This window comes from Artibeus jamaicensis, unplaced genomic scaffold, assembly GCF_021234435.1.
Source record: "Artibeus jamaicensis isolate MK-2021 breed Jamaican fruit bat unplaced genomic scaffold, CSHL_Jam_final contig_519, whole genome shotgun sequence".
NCBI classification, from domain to species: Eukaryota; Metazoa; Chordata; class Mammalia; order Chiroptera; family Phyllostomidae; genus Artibeus; species Artibeus jamaicensis.
This window is the reverse complement of record NW_026521871.1, coordinates 15,240,606-15,257,356: the sequence shown is the minus strand read 5'-3', so window position 1 is coordinate 15,257,356 and position 16,751 is coordinate 15,240,606. Positions and strand designations below refer to the sequence as shown.

Genomic DNA, 16,751 nt, shown 5'->3' with positions numbered 1-16,751 from the left:
AAAGAGAGAAAAAATACTTAAAAGAAGGCTGTCCTAATAGTCAACTATGTTTGTTAAGTCCTTTGAGATGCACGGTACAGAAACCCATCCTGCAGGATGTGATCAAAATAACAGGAGTCTGTAAGTTAACAAAAATGAAGAGTCCAAATTCAGACTTAAGGTTCAGGGGTCTCAGAAATGCCCATGATGTCTTTGGATTTGGTGCCTCTCTCTACAGCACTTGGGTCTTTGATGTTTTCATGCAGGCCTCTCTGTGAGGTGGGCTCAATATTGGAGTTAATACCCTTTCATCACAGTAACTGTGAGAAAGAAAAAGAGAGAGAGGAAGGAAGAAAACACTTCTTCCTTGAAAGTTTTAGTAAACCTTTAGGAATTAGATAATACAACCATGGTCTGCCTTGGGTCATATACTGGCTCCAAAACAATCTTTTCAGTGGCCAGGGGTGTGATAGGAGATGATTTCTGTGCCTGCTCCCAGGGCCAAGAGTCAGTCCTATCAGAACCACATGGCCTGATAGTAGAGTGTGCAGTTTCCAAGGTTAAAATGTGGGGCTATGACAAGAAGAGGGAATGGATGCTGGGTGAGCAGAAATAATAATCACTCATAAAATATTTCTCCTAGAAGGGACATTAAGGGTAATTTAGTTGAAATCTTTCATCTACAGGTGAGAAGATTAAGTTCCAGAAAACAAAACTCCAAATGAAAGTAGATTGGAAAATTTATAATTTAATATAGTGGGACACAAAACTAGTCAGTAATCAAAAATTTCTATCTTAGCAATGAATCATTAAAAACACACCATTAGAGGACGTCCGCCAAGATGGAGGTTTAGGTGGAAGCATTGTGCCTTCTCTCACAACCAAGTTTAAAAACAACAAATTGTTAGCAATAAAAATGCAGCCAAACAATAGAAAATTGAACTATACGGAAGTCTGACAATAACAAACCCTTCAGCCAAACCTGTAAGAGGGGCAGAGCCAGCAGCAGAATGGGGTCACGCAGGAAAGATCCACCAAACTGACCCGGGCGCGAGACCCAGGTATGCCAGCAGCCTTGGGTGGATCCCAGGTGTGGAGTAGTGGGTGGACCCACTGAGGTGCAAGACAGTGGACCCACTGAGGGCTGACCCCTGTCACACATTTGTGTGCAGATGAAGGAGTGAGCAGTGAAACAGACTGTGCTCAAAACATGGCTCAAGAACAACTCAGAGCCCCAGAGCTGATAAATCTAAGTGATGAAGAAATAGCCAAACTTTTAGATGCATAGTTCAAAACACTGGTGATCGGGATGCTCACAGAACTGGTGGATTTTAGTCACAAATTAGAGGAACATATGAAGGCTAAACTAATTGAAATAAAGGGAAACACACAGGAAACCAATAGTAATGGAAAGGAAACTGGAACTCAAATCAAGGGAGTGGACCACAAGGAAGGAAAACATGACCAAACAGAAAAATATGAAGAAACAAGAATTCAAAAAAATGAGGAGAGGCTTAGGAACCTCCAGGACATCTTTAAACATTCCAACATCCGAATTATAGGGTTACCAGAAGGGGAAGAGGAACACCCATGAGTGGAAAACTTATTTGAACAAATAATAAAGGAGAACTTCCCCAATCTGGCAAAGGAAATAGACTTCCAGGAAATCCAGGAAGCTCAGAGAGTCCCAAAGAACTTGGACCCAAGAAGGAACACACCAAGGCACATCATCATTATATTAGCCAAGATTAAAATGAAGGAGAGAATCCTAAAAGCAGCAAGAGATAAGCGACAGTCACCTACAAAGCAGTTCCCATCAGACTGTCAGCTGATTTCTCAAAAGAGACCTTACAGGCAAAAAGGGGCTGGAAAGAAGTATTCCAAGTCATGAAAACCAAAGACCTACAACCAAGATTGTTCTATCCAGCAAAGCTTTCATTTAGAATGAAAGGGCAGATAAAGTACTTCTCAGATAAGGTCAAATTTAAGCAGTTCATCATCACCAAGCCCTTATTATATGGAATGTTAAGGGCCTTACCTAAGAAAAAGAAGATAAAAAAGATGAACAGTGAAAGGACAGCAAACTCACAGTTACTAAGAACCACACCTAAAACAAAAGCAAACTAAGAGGACAGCTAGATCAGGAGCAGAACCATAGAAATGAAGATCATATGGAGGGTTAGCAACAGGGGAGTGGGAGAAGGAGAAGTGGGGAGAAGGTACAGAAAATAAGTAGCATAGACGGTAGGTAGAAAATAGGGGGGAGGGAAAGAATAGTATGGGAAATATAGAATCTAAAGAACTTGAGACACGTGGTCATAAACTAAAGGGGGGATGGTGGGGGAAGGGGTGTGCAGGGTGGAGGGGAACAAAAGGGGGAATAGAACAACTGTAATGGCATAATGAATAAATATATTAAAAACACAATTATATAAAATGTTTTAACTCAAAACACACGCACACAGTCATTTGTCAATAGTCTAATGTGAGATCAAGGTATTATTATTAGTGACTATGCATCACCTAATTGGCCTCTCTATTATAAAATTGAAAAACATCAACTATAATAAAACTCACTTTTGTGGTATTTAAAGTGAAAAGAAAGCTTAAAGGTAATTGCACAGTAACCTAAGTGCAGGATTTTTTTTAATGTTTATGATATCCCTTCAAGTTTACTGTTGCCTTGCTTACAACTAATAGTGGCTGCCATTAACTAAATATTTCCAAAGTTTTATTTGAAATACCATCTCTATATCTTTTTCTCTCCACTAATTTCATTGGTTTATATAAATTTTCATTACATTAAATAATTATGGTAATGCCTACATATTACTGTGATAAATACATTAGGATTAAAAATTGCTAGATTTTGGTAGCCAACGATCTAACCGGTGGGATGTTGTACAGATCAAGCTGTTAGAGTGTTCAGTGTACTGGGCATCAGATAGTACATCTTTCAAAGAGAATGGACATTTTACATCTTTGCTGGTTAAGAACTGAATTTTGGCCAGTGAAGTGAAATTAGCTAAGAGAGCATCTAACCCATTAGACAAGAGACAGTGCAGCTTCAAATCTGGGACTGCATACATGTAAAACAACTCCAAGTTAATTCATTGTTCTCAGATCTCCTTAGATATCTAGGTTACAGATTTCTCTGTTTACCTTTCTTACCTCTTGCTCAAGGTCAATAACCTCAACTTTAAAAAATCACACAAAAATGCTATAATTCTTCACACAGATATTCTCACCCTTCTGATCTGCTTGCTTTCTCTTCCTCAGTCCCTTCTACTCATAAATGCAGTATAGTAGGCAAAGAAGGAGTCCACTGGAAAGTCTAAGACAAACTGAGGCACTTTCTGTTTCCTGGGGATTCAGAACTAAGGCAAATCATTTAATTGAGCCATTGTGCCAGTCTGGTACAGTAAGTCCCTCTAAAATTGAAATGAAAGTCAAGACAAACAAAGAAGGCAAGAGGTACTTACTTCCAAGAAGAGGAAAAGAAAAAAAGTGCACAAACCCACATTTGAAATTTCTGGTGAGATCCTGAGTTGGAGAGTTAAATGCATCTTTCTACTAAATGTCTTAGGAAAAAAGTCAAAGAGACAAACCATTTTGGATGAATATTTCCCCATCCTAAGAAAACTTCAAATTCGTACAAACATTCAGTCCTTTGCATATTTAGGTATTACAGATAAATGCAGATATAATAGACAAGAAAAGGTAAATTTAGCATTTAAAAAACTTACTATGCGCTAGGTCCTATAATAATTGCTGAAGGTATGGGAATAGAGATAGACAATCACAGGGAACCCACAGGCTCTAGGCACTGCCCTCAGGGTTCAGAATCCAGTTGTAAGTGCTGCGTGCAAATGTGAGTATGACTGACATTTGCTGTAGAGGGGGCATGTGGCACAGTCTGAATTGGGGAAGCAATGAGTTTGATTTTGCAGAGTAGACTAACTCTGGGAAAAGCAGCAAGTCTTTTAAAAAATTAATGATTTTATCTGTCTTGAAGAAATGATTTATTTTCCAGATCAATAAGAAATAGGGAAATGAGAAATCTTAGTAGGTTTAGGCAATATATGGATCTGATAGGAACATGTGCTGGGAATCTAGAACAGCCTGCAGAGGCTTGAGCTAGTGACCTGTGTCCACGTCCTCTCTGACTTTACTTTGACCTGCATCAGATCCAGGCTGTCTGGTCTCTCCTCTTCTTCCTGCACATCTCTGCAACTTACAAGCTGGTCTTTAAGGGAATGTATTTTAGAGTAATTATGCTAATATGGTATTTTCCTATTTATATATTTTTATCACCTGACACCTGTACATTAAGACAGCAACTTCATGAGAGCAGGAACCTGATGTAGATTGTCACCTGCTATATACATACCTCAGGTGTTTAACTTCATGCCTAACACCTTGCTAGAGCTTATATGCATTTATGAAAAGCTTAATGAAAGAAACTGTCATGACATTGAGTATGCACTCTTCTGACAGAGCTCTTATTGAACAATGCCACAGGTCTAAAAGGCATATGCATCACTTAGAATTAGTATTGTGGTTCAAAGCAATACATCCTTTCTTGATGTTTTTCTCCCATTCACCTAATAAAACCCTGTGATGCATGGGGCATTCCAGGGAATCAAGGCAGGCTAAAGTAGGGCATATCCAAATAGGAGACATGAATATTTTGGTTCAGTTCTTCATAGCTTTGATCTTGATGATTTTAGGAAAAATAAATCAAGCATTCATGGCAATCTTGAATAAAAAAGCATGAAATAACTAACCTTTGTATGTTGGGTCCAGGGCACTTTTTGTGTTTTCTAACATATATTTCATACTTAGTTCAGAAAACAAGTTCCACACACCCATTTGAAAACCATCTATCAATCGTCAGAGCCATTATAGTTAGCCCTGAAAATCCACCCTTCATTACACTAGCTCCCTAACGTTAGTGATTATGGCACAGATGAAAAGATGCTGGCTCATGATCCTCACTAGCTGTAATCAGAGGATGTCTAGGACAGCCTACTTTCAGACAGCCGAGCACCTTGGAGGAGAGTAGAGAGTGACTTGGGCAGCTTTTTTTTTCTTTGTGGGCTTGCTGGAGGCTGGAGAGGATGACAGAGTCCTAGTTAATGGGGCAACAGAAGAGAGGAATACGCCAGTGATCTCTCGGCTCAGCTAACAATTCAGGGACAGTAAAAATTACAGAATTGTTTTGGCTCAGGAGCTGGAGGAGTGCTGCCAAGTTCTGGAGACATTCTGAGATCTCCCATGAAGCACCAGGCAGCCAGAGGGGCCACAGTGAACTGTCTGGGCACAGTTCCTATCATCATCAATTTGAAAAGGAAATAAATGACACCCTTGGATAGCAAACACAAAAGCCCTTTTTTTCTGTAAATAAAGAATAAACACAGATAGAAGATAAAAGAAGATGGACACTACTCTCACAGAGGCAATGTAGTTGCTAGCACTTTGGCCTAAGGTAATTTATTGTTAATTATTTATGCAGATACATAAAATAAACAATAAAAATTCAGATGTTTACATAACATCTTCAAAATATGGATCTAAAGAAAAAATGTTTATTATTGACTGACCTTTTTCTATTTACATGTGAAGGTATAGCATTATATAACACAAAGATAAAGGGATGTACCAATATTATAAGTATTTGGATGATGCTCCAACCATTAGAATTCAATATGAAACATCCTCAAAAAAGTTAAGGAAAAAAAGTAGGCAGGGAAAAAGAGCTTATTTGCCCATAATACAATATACTGCACTTACAGTTTCATTTGAGATATTTCATTGCTTTGTTCAGAAACCTTGGTGCAATTGATGCATTTCTTATTTCATTTCCTTAGGATATGACACTGTAAATGCATGGGCACAATCTTGATGTTCCATCTTGGCTGTACTTTGTAGCAATACAGAAGAAAATGTGACTAGATAGAAGTCACAACACTTCTAAACAAATGAAAATCATTACTTTATCTGGGTAGGAGTGAAGAGTTTTGCATGTAGATTTGCTACTTCACATTTCAATAATATTTTCATAGCTAATAATATTTCTCTCCCATTTAATGGTTGAGATGACATTTTTTTGGAAGATTCAGGATATGGTTTTGTATCTAATTGAATAACTCTGTGTATCCCTAAATATACATGCAAAAATGTAGTCTGTTTCAAGAATTTGTAAAACTTTTGAGATACTAATTTCCTAAAATATCTTGAAACTGGGGCTAGTAACCATGGAGTATGGACATTTGTGTCTGTGTGGCATCTATAGCTTAGGCAGAGAGGACCACAGTAGAGATGCTTTAATCTGTTGCTTTCCTTAGAGTCTCACTCCACTCTTACATGTCATTCCCCAACACAGACACCTGAGTGAGTCTTCTTACCCCCTCTGATCACACTCCACTTATATCCACAGATGCTGCTCAGGATTTCAGAATAAAGTACAAATTCCATAGTGTAGTTTCCAAGATTCCTCAACTCGGGCCAATTTTGCCACCAGGTTTTATGCCAGGTTTTTATGTCATCTGTGATTCTTCCATCCACCCAGGCATCCAACCACTGAAAAATATGCTATATCCAGGCCAAGATCTAGGTGCTAAGGGTACCATGGTTTGTAACAGATACATTTCCGGAGAGAGACAAGTACAGAGGCACTACAAGGGCAGTGAATATGTAGGATACTATGAAAGAAATAGAAAGCTCCTTTCTCAGACTTCGCTGGGGGGAATGATCACAGATGTCTGCAAGGACAATTAATATCTAAGCTGACACCCAAAGGATAGAAAGGAGTCAGTCAGCCAAATAGTGTATCATGTGATGTGCTAGAAGAGGGAAGGGTTTTCCCAATATCCTGTAAAGGGGAACATTTTTAAAGAACTGGAAGAATTTTAGGATGACTATCATTGCAAGACCATGCTGTAGAATGAATTATTTACATTTACCCAATGCACCGTGCTTCTTCACTCCCCCGGTCTTATCTCCTAGTTCAGAAGCTTCTGCTGGGGCTTCTTTCATGATCTTTCTGATGAGTCCTAAGGCACCCCTCTATGTTTAACCTCTTCTCAGGAGTCTTCCCCAACCACAACATCAGCACCTTGGAGAACCTTCCACAGTATCTGCTTTGTACCTTGGGACATCTATTTTGTATTTCGCTAGGGTGTTGCATATGTTATATAATCACAACTACTTTCTGACACATTCAGGTCTGTAAGCTTTGAGGGTAAGCATTGTGGTACTCATCTTGTTTTACTAGCTTTAGCAAAGAAGAAGGCATACCATAGACATTCAAGTTGTTTTTTTTTTTTTTAACAAAAAGGACTGGAGAGAGTTAAAACATCTTATATTCTTGTGCCTTTCTGCAAATGTATTGGTTTAGGGAGTAAAATAGGCACTCTTCTCCAGACACGTACCAGGAAATGAAATTAGTTCCAAACTTCCCAGTGAATGCATGAGGGACTTGTGGGATCTTTATGTCCCTGGATAACACAGAAAGGCAACAGTGACAGAGCCACAACCCACCTTGTTTCAGAAGGTGTTCACAGACCGTGCAGACTTCTGGGGAGAATAATTAATTAGATTGGAACAGAAACAGAATAGAAAGAAATGCAAATATTTGATCTCTTTTTTAGTGAAAGGATAGAGCAGCTTTTAATGTGCAAAGCATGTTTCAGGGCATGTTTGGAGACCTGGCCCACCAGAAAAGAAGCACAAAGCAGGATATCAGCAGAGTAGTTTTTCTTCTTCGCAGTGTCTTCTTTTAGAAATAATTTTTCTTTCCAAATTAAAGGAGAGCATAAATTGTGTCAATGTCAAACCCTCAAAGAGACACATGCTTTAAACACCCTACATAGCACCAGCCACTGTCTTAGCATATCATAAACTGACAAAATCCCTACCTTCTATGGTTGCTCGCTTGGGCTGAATGGTGATGGCTCCTTCTGCAATATCTTCATGCTGGTATAGTGGATTTACTTTGGATCCCCAGCTGTCTGAGCCCACCCAAAGAAAATGACCCACTTGGTCGGCTCTTTTGGCTGCTGCAAGGATCTGCCTGCAGAAAGAAACATGAAAAATTATGTTATGACAAAGAACAGCTGTTGAATGTATGCAAATTAGGAATCGAGCAGAAGGAAAGCAAGCTACCATTTCTCAAAGAATACATAATTAAAGCCAAAAATGTAAGCCAAAAGGACTTGTAACTTTAATATATAAAGAGATTTTGTAAACCAATAAGGAAAATCATCAAAGCAGCTTGAGGAAAATAGACAAAGAGTATTAAAAGTCAACAGATAAAAGGAGAACTATAAATGATCAATAAGCTGGTCATTCACATTCATTAGAAAGGACAGATATATGAATTAGAACAAGAGATCAGATTCACTCTTTGTATTGGCCAAAATGTTTGCTTTATTTTGTGTTTTGAGTTTGGCATAGGACTGGAGAAATAAACACTCTCATTCACTGCTGGTGAATGAGAAAGCAACATGTCAGTCTAAATGAAGGGTTTTAAATTATTAAGTAAAATGTACAGAACTTCAGAGTAAGCTTGAAAAAACATACAACCAATGTTTATAAGTAAAATTATGTGTGCGTATGTGTGTATGAAGGGCGACTAGGCATTCAAATACTAATATTCAAATACACAAAGTATTTTCATATTATCATTATTTATACCATTTATTTGTAGAATTTAACTTTCACACAAAAACTTGTGTTTGTGTTACTTATGATACAAAGGTGTGCTTGCCATTGTAAAAGAGCTAGTTTAATTAAAAAGAAAAGACTATTTATTCATGGAAAAGTTATTGCAATAATATTTTTGGAAGAACATAGGATAGATAAGAGGTAACTGCATTTATAGAACAGAGAAAGCTACAACTAAAATCACAGTGGTGGGTAATACCAAAGGAGAAGTGGTTTGCTTGCCTCTCAGGACTTGGAGCTACCAAGTACCAGAGAGGTATATGGCTAAATTCAGTAGGAGTAGTGGAAAGATTATGTATAGAATGGCAAAACAAACAAACAAACCAAGAAACAAACAACAACAAAAAATAAGTTTTCTTCTCCTTCTCCCATGCAGGATATGAAATGGTAATTTTCTAACAAATATTTAAAATATAGGTTCTGATATTGTGAATATCCAAACAGCAGGAGGTTGTGGGTGAACGACTATGAATTAAACATGAGGGTGATGAGGGTGAGGGGGGGAAGTTTAGGTTACCATTAAGTATTAAAATGATAAGACCCTTTATTAAATTTACAGAATTCTGGAAACCAATGGTGTGTTCTCTCAGACAGAAAACAGCTTTTCTGGAAATATATGAACTACTCCCCCCGCAAAAGTCCTTGATACTGACATAGATTCATTAATAAAACTTGACCAGTCCACTGAGACATGTTCTATCCACAACTGACAGTGCATAGAACTTTTTAGTATCTTATCCAAATGCGAACTGCTAGAAATCACCCATAATTTTGGAAAATTGCCAATGTAAAAAAGAAATTAAAAAATTTTAATAAGGGAAAAACAGTGTGGGTGGGACAGAGAAAATGTATGAATCCCCCCCACCAAAATGCACTTAAGTGGGAGCTATCATATCTCTGATCAAGAGCAAGATAGAAACCAAGAAATAGGTTAGTCATAAACAACAATATGATGATTGCAGGGGGGAGGGATATCAGGGGGTTAAATGGTAATGGAAAAATACAATAAAAAATTTAAAACAGAACAAAAAAAAGAAATAGGTTAGTTATTAAGAATATGTAATTAAATTTGTTTTAGAAGATGAAAAAAATTTCTCCAGGACAGCAAAACTAAAACAAAAGGGAAGAACATAAACAGAAAAAGATAAATGCTTTAAAGAATGAATTCGAGAAGACATATATCCAAATAATAACATTTCCAGAACAATGTGCAGAGAAAATAAAGTAAAATGATTTAATAAATAAAAATTGAGTAAATTGAAAGTACGCATTTTTATATTAAAAAGACTCACCCAGCATAATCTTGAAAAAACACAAGCATGTCATAAAATTTAAGATTTTTGAAAATAATGAGACTATCTTAAAAACTTTCAAAAGATAGCATAATCAATAAAATATATTTTTAAAACCTTTCAAGAGAAAATAAGGATTCATGCACAGAAATAAGAAAAATTTCTTATTTTTTCCCTCTGTGTTTCTCACAGAGGAAAAAAATGAGAATGGTGGAGTAATGTCTCACAAATTCTGAAGAAAAATTATTTTATAATTTATAATTCTAATATGCAACACATAAGGAATTCCAATACAAGTAGAATTAACATGATCAGTGGATATTACAGATTTTGCCATCCAAAATTGGAACTTTAAGCTCCCTGAAACTTTCTAGTTCTCTAACTCATTAGTCACCATAGCTATTTCCTGTGTAATTTATGTATCAGGTACAATGTATTTCAAAATAAATATGAGTCCAGACCTTACATTCCCAACTCCTAAGTGTGGAGGCAGAATAAGAACATTTTTAGGCATAAAAGACAAAAATGTTTTTCTTCAATTTACCCTTTATTAGAAAGTTATTGGAGGACTTCCGCCAAGATGGAGGTATAGGTGGATGTGCCGTGCCTTCTAACACAACCAAGTTTAGGGACAACTAAATATTAGCACCAGAGAACACAACCAGAACACGGAAAATTGAACTTTTCGGAAGTCCGTTAACAACAAATTCTTCAGCCCGACCGGTAAGGGGCGAAACCGGCGTCTCGTGAGGGGTTGCACAGAAGGACTCCGGTCAGACGGACCCAGGCGCGGAGTCCAGACGCGCGAATCCAGACACATGGGTTCCAGGCCCAGGATTGGACCTAGTGAGCGACCGAGCGACCCACCGGGTGAGCGACTGCTGAGGAGACGGTGGGGAGGCGGTGCTGCATGTTGACTGCGGTTGCCTGTCTGCGGGCGAGCGGATGGGTGAGGGAGTGGGCGGTTGGACTGGGCCCCCCCCCCCCCCCGCGGTCCCCGTGGCTTGCGGCAGTAGCGGGTGCCACCATTTCCCCGCTCTGACCACGCCCCCACATACAGCGTCACAACCCAGCGACCTGGGAGTCCAAGGCACCGCTTCTCACATTTAAAGCGCCAGAACAGACCAAAAATGTCGCAAGAAGACCTCAAAGCCCCAGAGATAAATCTAAGCGACGAAGAAATAGCAAAACTCTCAGACGCACAGTTTAAAACACTGGTCATCAGGATCCTAACAGATCTGGTGGATTATAGCCACAAATTAGAGAAACATATGAAGGCTAAACTAAGGGAAATTAATGGAAATCCACAGGAAACCCATAGAGATGAAAAGGAAACTGGGACTCAAATCAATGGAGTGGACCAGAAGAAAGCAAATAATGGCCAAACAGAAAAGAGTCAAGGAGCAAGAATTCAAAGAAATGAGGAGAGTCTTAGGAACCTCCAGGACATCTTTAAACGCTCCAATATCCGAATTATAGGGGTACCAGAAGGGGGAAAGACACAACCACCAGTGGAAAAATTATTTGAACAAATAATAAAAGAAAATTTCCCTAATCTGGCAAAGGAAATAGACTTCCAAGAAAGCCAAGAAGCTCAGAGAGTACCAAAAAAGTTGGACTCAAGAAGAAACACACCAAGGCATATCATAATTACATTAGCCAAAATTAAAATGAAGGAGAGAATCCTAGAAGCAGCAAGAGCTAAGGGGACAATCGCCTACAAAGGAGTCCCCATCAGGCTGTCAGCAGATTTCTCAAAAGAGACCTTACAGGCAAGAAGGGGCTGGAAAGAAATATTCCAAGTCAGGAAATCTAAAGACCTACAACCAAGATTGCTCTATCCAGCAAAACTTTCATTTAGAATGGAAGGACAGATAAGGAGCTTCTCAGATAAGATCAAATTCAAGGAGTTCATCATCACCAAGCCCTTATTATATGAAATGTTAAAGGGACTTATCTAAGAAAAAGAAGTTAAAGAAACATGAACAGTGAAAGAACAACAAGCTCACAGTTATTAACAACCACATCTAAAACGAAAGCAAACTAAAAGAACAGCTAGATCAGGAGTGGAAACATAGAAATGAAGATCTCAAGGAGGGTTAGCAACAGGGGAGTGGGAGGAGGAGATGGGGGGAGAAGGTATAGAAAATAAGTAGCATAGACAGTAGATAGAAAATAGATGGGGGGGGGGCAAGAATAGCATGGGAAATATAGAACCTAAAGGACTTGAGACACATGGACATAAACTAAAGGGGGGTAATGGTGGGGATGCGGGGGGCAGGGTGGAGGGGAATGAAGGGGGGAATAGAACAACTGTAACAGCATAATCAATTTAAAAAAATAAATTTAATTTAAAAAAAAAGAAAGTTATTGGAGGAGGGCTCCAGTAAAATGAGGAAATAAACTATCTGTAAGAATTTTTTAAAAACCTGAAAATATAAAGATAAAGAAAGGTGGAGATTTCAGGAGGGAAGTACCCAAGAAAAGTAATGACACTCACAGATTATCTTATGTACAAACAATCATGTAAACACTGATTTATAGTAAATGGAAATCAGATACAGTGATGTTAGGACAATAAGAGAACAAATTGAGCCAAATTCTACCTAACATCAAAGTAATTAATAAATATTTAAAATGAATAATTAAAAAATTATAATATAGGCACATTATGCAGAAAGCCTTAAATAGCTTAAAAAATTAAAATTGTTGCTCAAAGAGAAAGAGTTCAAGGAGTTTAGAGAAATAGGACAGGAATGCAATCTTTTGAATCAACATTGCTTTAGTCATATTTTCAAAAATATGGATTTATTATCTTAATAAAATAACATACAATCAATGATTTATAGTTGACCTACAGGTACAGTTTGTATTGATCTACCCAAAGGAAATAAGCAAACGTACTGCCAAAACTGTATGCTCCTTACTGGGGTCAACCTGAATGCAGAGCACAGGGAACTGGTTAAGCAACAGCACATCCAAAAAATGGATGGAGAGCAATTAAAAATATACTTAGTGTGGTGATTTCTACAAGGTATTTTTATAAAAGAAAATTTAAATTTAAAAACTGCAAAAGATTGTTCAATTATTATATCATGAAAGCTGGCTGAAAATTTCCTGCATTTGGATATATATGCAGTTAAAAGTATAGTGTCATTCATATGAGACCACAAAAAACTATGGACACCATAGGCAGAGAGAGGGTGAGAAGGTGATAGAAATGTAAATTTTTTTAGCTTAAATGAATAGAAATAGATACATAAGAAGAATTTATTATTAACAACAGCCATTCATTGAGGAGGTGCTAATGAATTCTGAAGAAGATGAAAAGATGGTGAGAAACTAAGTGAAACAAGAAAGGAAAGAAGAAACTGACATAAATACTAAAAGTGTTCATTTACCGTACATATTTATGTAAAACTATAGGGTTATTTATTGAGATAAATAAAATTAAATCACTTTAAAATACTTGTTTTTTTAAAGTGGAATGTGAATTGCAAAATGTAAAATAAAAATTTTAATGTGATCGATGTTCTGCTGGGGAAAACTTACATATGTTTAAAAAGAAATAATTACAAACACTAAACTAGAATTTTATTTGTGGTTATCTGTGAGTGTTAGGACTGCATATTTCACAGGGATTCCCTAAAACCCTACTTTGTGATTTTTCTCTCACCTTCAATTTTTCTAGATAATCAGAGGGCATGGTAAATTTAAGAGTCCTTATATTAAAGAGCAACAGCAAAAACTTCTCCACAGTTTCCAGTGGATTTAAACTAGCTGTATATTATTTTTATAATCAGGTTAAAGTGTCCCAGAAAATAATTCGCTCTTGTCTAAAATCCAAATTATTAATACCTATGACTGATTTAGCATCCTAGTTTCAGAAATCTAGATGCTAATGTCTTCTCACTGCAATTCTCTGACAAAGTATTTGAAATTAATGTTCTAAGAAATCTCAAAAATTTCCATCTACCATATAAATTTCCTGAAAACAGAAGTAACATAACATTGTAGGTCATTAATATTCTTCAGATATCAGCGTGTTTGAGATTATGCTTTGGAAGAAATATATATATATATATTGAATTCTATTATTGTGTTTGAGCTATTATTGCTATCAATACTATGAATCACAATATAAATTCAAAAGACACAAATAAGCTCCAACACCAAAAGAATGACCATAGTGATTGAGAGGATTTATACATTTTTACATCCCAAATTGCACCTCACATTACCTAAAAATCAAGAGTATTAAAACCAACTCATTACCATTGCTATTTTCAGTAAAACTTTGTGTGCTGTGTATAATGTATTTAAAAATAAATGTGAAGCCATACTTTATCAATGTATTATATATTTACAAATGTGTGAAGTAGGTATAAAAAGGGTTTATGAGATGACTAAGAAGCATGTCGGTAGAGTTGGCATAAGTCAGACACAGGAGATCAATAATACATTTAAGGGGTGATCAGGAACAGTTTCCATGGAGAGCATGTATGCAATAAACCTTGAAGAACAGATACACTTTCAACAGGTAGAGGAGAGAAGAAATACCATGGAATAAAGAAAGGTCATGGTGCAGTAGTGATTAGGACACGTTGGAAAACCAGAATCATGTATTTTGGGTGAAGAACTGGACAAGTGAAGATAAGGCATAAATGTTAAAATGGAACCACATTTTAAGGCATCATGGAGTTCAGAAAGGCAAGCATATATTTAAATTGTTAAAAAGTTGGCATTAGATTAGGCATCTTATTCTTCCATTGAATGTCATTTACGGACCATATCCAATGTGCTAAGCACTGTAATAGGGACTGAGGATACTAAAGGAAGTCAAAAGAGGCACCATTACTGACTATAATCCCTATGTTGTACTTTATATCCCCTTAATGACTTTGTAACTACCAATTAGTACTTCTTAATCCCCTCACCATTTTCACCAGCCCTCCAAAGCCCTTCCCCTCTGACAACCATCAGTCTATACTCTGCATCTGTGAGTCTGTTTGTATTTTGTTTGTTCATTTTTTTGTTGTTCTTTGGAGTGCACATGTGAGTAAAATCATACGGTATTTGTATTTTTTCTGTCACATATCACTTACCATGATACCCTCTAGGTCCTTCCATGCTGTCACAAATTGTAAGATTATAATCTTTTTAATGGCTGGGTAATACTTGATTGATAATATAAGTACTGCAACTTTTTATCCCCCTCTAAAGTAACATAAAGTAATATTGACTGTAAATTGTAATTTAAAAATAATTTTGGTAACAGATGCCATAAATTGGAAGAAGTTCTAAAAGATCAATGTAGCACAGGCTGGAATAAAAAAATAAGAGACATCATCTCTATCCTAATGATGCTTATAGTCCATCAGAGAACACAAACACTAAATAAACAATAAAATGATGTAAAATGACATCAGTGACATAAACTATGAAGAATTCACCAAAGCTTCATTATTCAGAGAAGTCAACATTGTTCAGAAAGCAGTAGTAGAGATGGCATTAGGCTGATGAAGTGAGGAAGAAATAGTGTTCAAGGTAGGTGGACGATAACGTCCAGAGATATAGGTGGGAGGAAACACAAATGGCTCCCATGCCTGCAGTGTACAGAAGGTGACGGAGTGTGGACTAAAATAAGACAGGAGTGGGATGAGGCAGGATCTCCGTAAAAACAGCTCAAAAGTATTTTCATTGTGTTGATGGGAGAACTGATGCCTCAAGAAGTTGGGAAGCAGGGCAGGGGTCAAGACACTTGCAAAAGTGAGACAGTGCTCATGTAAGCAACATAAAAACTTCAGGTATCCCAACTTCAGGTATAATTCTCTGTCCATTAAACAGCCCTGCCAACCATGATCAGAGCTTAAGACTGGCAACAGGGATGGATTCAGAGGCAGCATGAAGGGTACACGTGGAGGGGAGACACAGACTGGGAGGCTGGCCATGACGATAATGCAATAATCTAAGTTGGAGAGAATAATGGGCTGGACCTTTACACTTTACCCTTGATAAAAGAGAGTAAGCTTCAAATCCAATGATATAGTATATTAAATTATAAGACAAATATTTAGTAAAACCAACACAACTCTTTCATATCAATACAAGTATAACCTGTATAACCTCTTTATAAGAGAATACTCATATTTTTTTAAAAAGGAACATATCTTTGTCCTGGAAACTTTCTTACTAGGAATTTTTAAGTACATATAACATATACATATAAAATAATGTATTGGTATATTATACATTTGTATTATATTTCTGTTATATATTCACATACATATATGTTATAGCATCATATATGTGTATATTTGTGCACACAGATTTGTGAAAAAAGGAAGTTGACTGCCGTATTATTTAAAATTGCAAATATCTGTAATTAAACTTAAATGTCAATCAAAAGGAAGCAGTTATAGAAATCATAGTACAGATATAAAATTAAACTCTGGATGGCTGCTAACACATAATAGATGTATAGATACTGACATTCAGGGACCCCGAGATAAAATGGTAAGTAAAGGATAGCAGGGACCAAAGGAAGATGTACACATGTAAAGTTATAGACTATTTTAGAAGAATATGAAAGAAAGTGGTAATTAGACAATTCATTTGGAAAGAAGTCAGCTAGGAAACAGAATGAATGAAATTTTTCTTTCACCCAAATCTTTTTATATTTTTTGAGTTTTTTTTATCAGATATAATTACTATTAACTCTAAAAATAAAATAGGAAGGAAGGAGGGGAGGAA

General features: G+C 36.8%; 1 protein-coding gene across 1 annotated transcript in view; it reads right to left on the bottom strand.

Moving 5' to 3' along the window:
• GRM7 (glutamate metabotropic receptor 7) overlaps window positions 1–16,751 on the bottom strand; it is a 910,314-nt gene that overhangs the window by 427,747 nt on the left and 465,816 nt on the right. The window contains exon 4 of the mRNA XM_037134730.2: window positions 7,899–8,053. Within this exon, the coding sequence (XP_036990625.2) occupies window positions 7,899–8,053 (155 nt within the window). The remainder of the gene's footprint in view (window positions 1–7,898; window positions 8,054–16,751) is intronic.